The sequence below is a fragment of the Phytophthora infestans genome, genomic scaffold (genome assembly GCF_000142945.1).
Source record: "Phytophthora infestans T30-4 supercont1.5 genomic scaffold, whole genome shotgun sequence".
Classification (NCBI taxonomy): domain Eukaryota; phylum Oomycota; class Peronosporomycetes; order Peronosporales; family Peronosporaceae; genus Phytophthora; species Phytophthora infestans.
Window position 1 is genome coordinate 1631217 of NW_003303754.1, and position 2762 is coordinate 1633978.

The following is a 2762-nucleotide window of genomic DNA, read 5'->3' on the forward strand; positions in this document are numbered from 1 at the left end:
CCCGTTTAAAAAGCCGAAGGCATGGCGAGTATTCTTGTGTGACAAGGCTCGACTCAAGCACAACAGTGCCCTCATGACGTGCTTCGATATATGGCACAGAGCTTGGCGTGATGGCACGCTCCTGCCCAAGAAGGCGCGGAAGCGAAAGATTCGCGCCCGCACGCCAGCTGGACTCGTCAAAGCGATCGCGCACTGAGAAGTAATCGATTGTTGTGTCCGTACTTGATTTGAATTCAGTATACTCAGTTTCAGAAATCACAAAGCCGACTGTCATATGTATTTTGGTAGCACGGCTTTGACCTTACAAGGCCTTCTTTTACCACGCGATTGTACCAGCTTTATCACGTTGCATACAAGCTACACGATAGAATCGAGTGTCTGTCAATCAATATCATAAAGATACACGATAAATGGATGAACTGACAGCTGCGACTAGGTTAATCGCACGGCTTTCCAATATACACGATAAAATTAGCTTAAGTTTTGTATGCTAACCCTTACCCGGTGATACAAGTTTTTTTAGTCGGATGGGGGCGCGGAAAAGTCCTCGAGCTCAAGGGGTTAAAGGCGGTAATTGGTCCCTATCCAAGAAATTCATTCAGGCGTGCACTGGTTGCGAAACTTTGTCATCCTGCAACCTTACGCTTACCTCAGCAAAGTTGCGCAACCAGCTACAAAACGTGAGCCATCTGCAAAAAAAGTTTTCGCTGAAGCTTTTGACAATTTATTATTATTTTCCATTTTATTGATACTTCACTTAAGCTTTATGTGGTCAGTTCCTCCGTCTCTGGAGGTGTCAGGTAGAAGGACGAGTTGATTTCTGCCAGCACTGTGCGCTCTCCTGACGTCTGGTAATTGCGATGTAGCCAATCCATGAGGTAGTAGTTATACCGCTTGGCAAATACGATAACCTTCTCGCGGTGAATCATTCGCGGATAGAAGCGGAAAAACCACTGCAAAATCTCTACGTGCTCGTTGCGACTTGCACTGACTGCTGCGTCCATTGTGCAGCCCTCTGAACGTTTAGTGTGTAAGAACAAGAGCACTTCAAAGTGTCCACCAGCTGCAGCTTTGTCCATAGCTGCAGTGGTGCAGCCCTCGGATCGGTTTTTATGTAGCCATTTCAGTGTATCGAGCTTACCGTGCGCTGCAGCTCCATCCATCGCAGCCTCTGTACAGCCTTCGGAGCGGTTGATATGTAGCCATTTGACAATTCGAAGGTGTCCGCCTGCTGCAGCTCCATCCATAGCGCGTGCTGTACATCCCTCGACACGATTGTCATGTAGCCATTTCACCACTTCAATGTACCCATTTGCTGCTGCTTCATCCATCGCTGCAGCTGTGCAGCCTTCGCTACGATGTTCATGTAGCCATTTGAGCATCGTTACGTGGCCAGCGCCAGCAGCGCCATCCATGGCTCGTTCTGTGCATCCTTCCTCTCGATGTCTATGCAGGAACTTCACCACATCCAAATGATTGCCACGAGCAGCGCTGTCCATGGCATTCGTGGTACAGCCCCCGCCTCTTCCTCTAGAGCTTGATCGTGAGCCGCTGCTGCTGGCAGAGCTACTGATGCGATCACTCGTTGGTCTATATTTGCTTAACCACATCACAGTATGTAGATGGCCATTAGCAGCAGCCTCGTCCATGGCTCGAGTCGTGCATCCTTCGTTTCTATTCGAATGTAGCCATTGTACGACTCCACGGTATCCATTTCTGGCCGCGCCATCGATTGCATCTGTTGTGCTACCTTCTGATCGATGAGTATGTAGCCATTTGACAATTTCTAAATGTCCGTTCATGGCTGCATTGTCCATTGCAACATGGGTACATGAATAATCTTTTCCTTTGCGATGAAGCCATTTGATCACTTCGAGATGACCATTCGCTGCAGCTGCGTTCATTGCTCGCGGAGTGGCAATACCGACCCCGGATTTATGTAGCCATTTCACAACCTTCAAGTGGCCTCCTGCCGCTGCGTCTTCCACCGGAACTCCCTGGTGTTTACACAGTGAATGTTTGTCCATCCACTTGAGCATTTCCAGATATCCTCCTTTCGCTGCTTTCACAGCAGCAGAAGACGAAGCTTCGTGTCTTACCTCATGTAGCCATTGTACCAGCTCGAGGTTCCCATTAGCTGCAGCCAAGTTCATCGCTCTAAGCTTCGTAGGTGGTCGCGTCTTCTCTTGTAGCCATCTTGCCACCTCGACATGATTCCCTTCAATAGCGTATCGGAGCTCATTCGCACCCCAGAAAACGTGGTCGTGGTGTCCTTTCAGCCACGTGAGGACATGCAGCTGTCCGTTCCTCGCTGCCTGTTCGACAGCTCGAGTTACGAGGCCTCCAGGCTGGAAATGCAGCAGCCATTGGATCATTTCCAAGTCTCCTCGCGCTGCTGCGTGCTGCATGGCGCCTGAGAACTGCGCTTGCTTGTAGAACGCGTCCAACGTGACCATTCCCCCGGACCGCGCCGAGATACCGCGCAACAATCTCATGGATCCAAACGCAGCGGCCTGCGTCAAGGTACAGCTCGGCGAGCAGTCCAGAAAGGCCTCGACGGCCTCCCAAATGTGCGGCAAGGCAGACATGTGTGGCCTTGAGCGACGCACCACGCGGACGCATGTTAAGGGACCAATCCACGTGCCTGTTAGAATCTGGGGTTCGTCGTCTGGAGCTGGTATTATGGGCTCATGTTGCGTCGTCCTAGGCCCTATGAACTCGCGCACTTGGCGGGAAGTCTCCCACGGCGCCCAGATCTCCAT

The 2762-nt window shown here is 50.9% G+C and overlaps 1 protein-coding gene across 1 annotated transcript; it reads right to left on the reverse strand.

Annotated features, from left to right (window-relative positions):
- Positions 1 to 764: 764 nt before the first annotated feature.
- On the reverse strand, positions 765 to 2762 carry PITG_04156 (uncharacterized protein; the record flags this gene model as incomplete). Its single annotated transcript, XM_002905809.1, has 3 exons — positions 765 to 1528; positions 1571 to 2654; positions 2727 to 2762. The coding sequence occupies 3 exons, from the start codon at positions 2760 to 2762 to the stop codon at positions 765 to 767; spliced, it is 1884 nt and encodes a 627-aa protein (XP_002905855.1).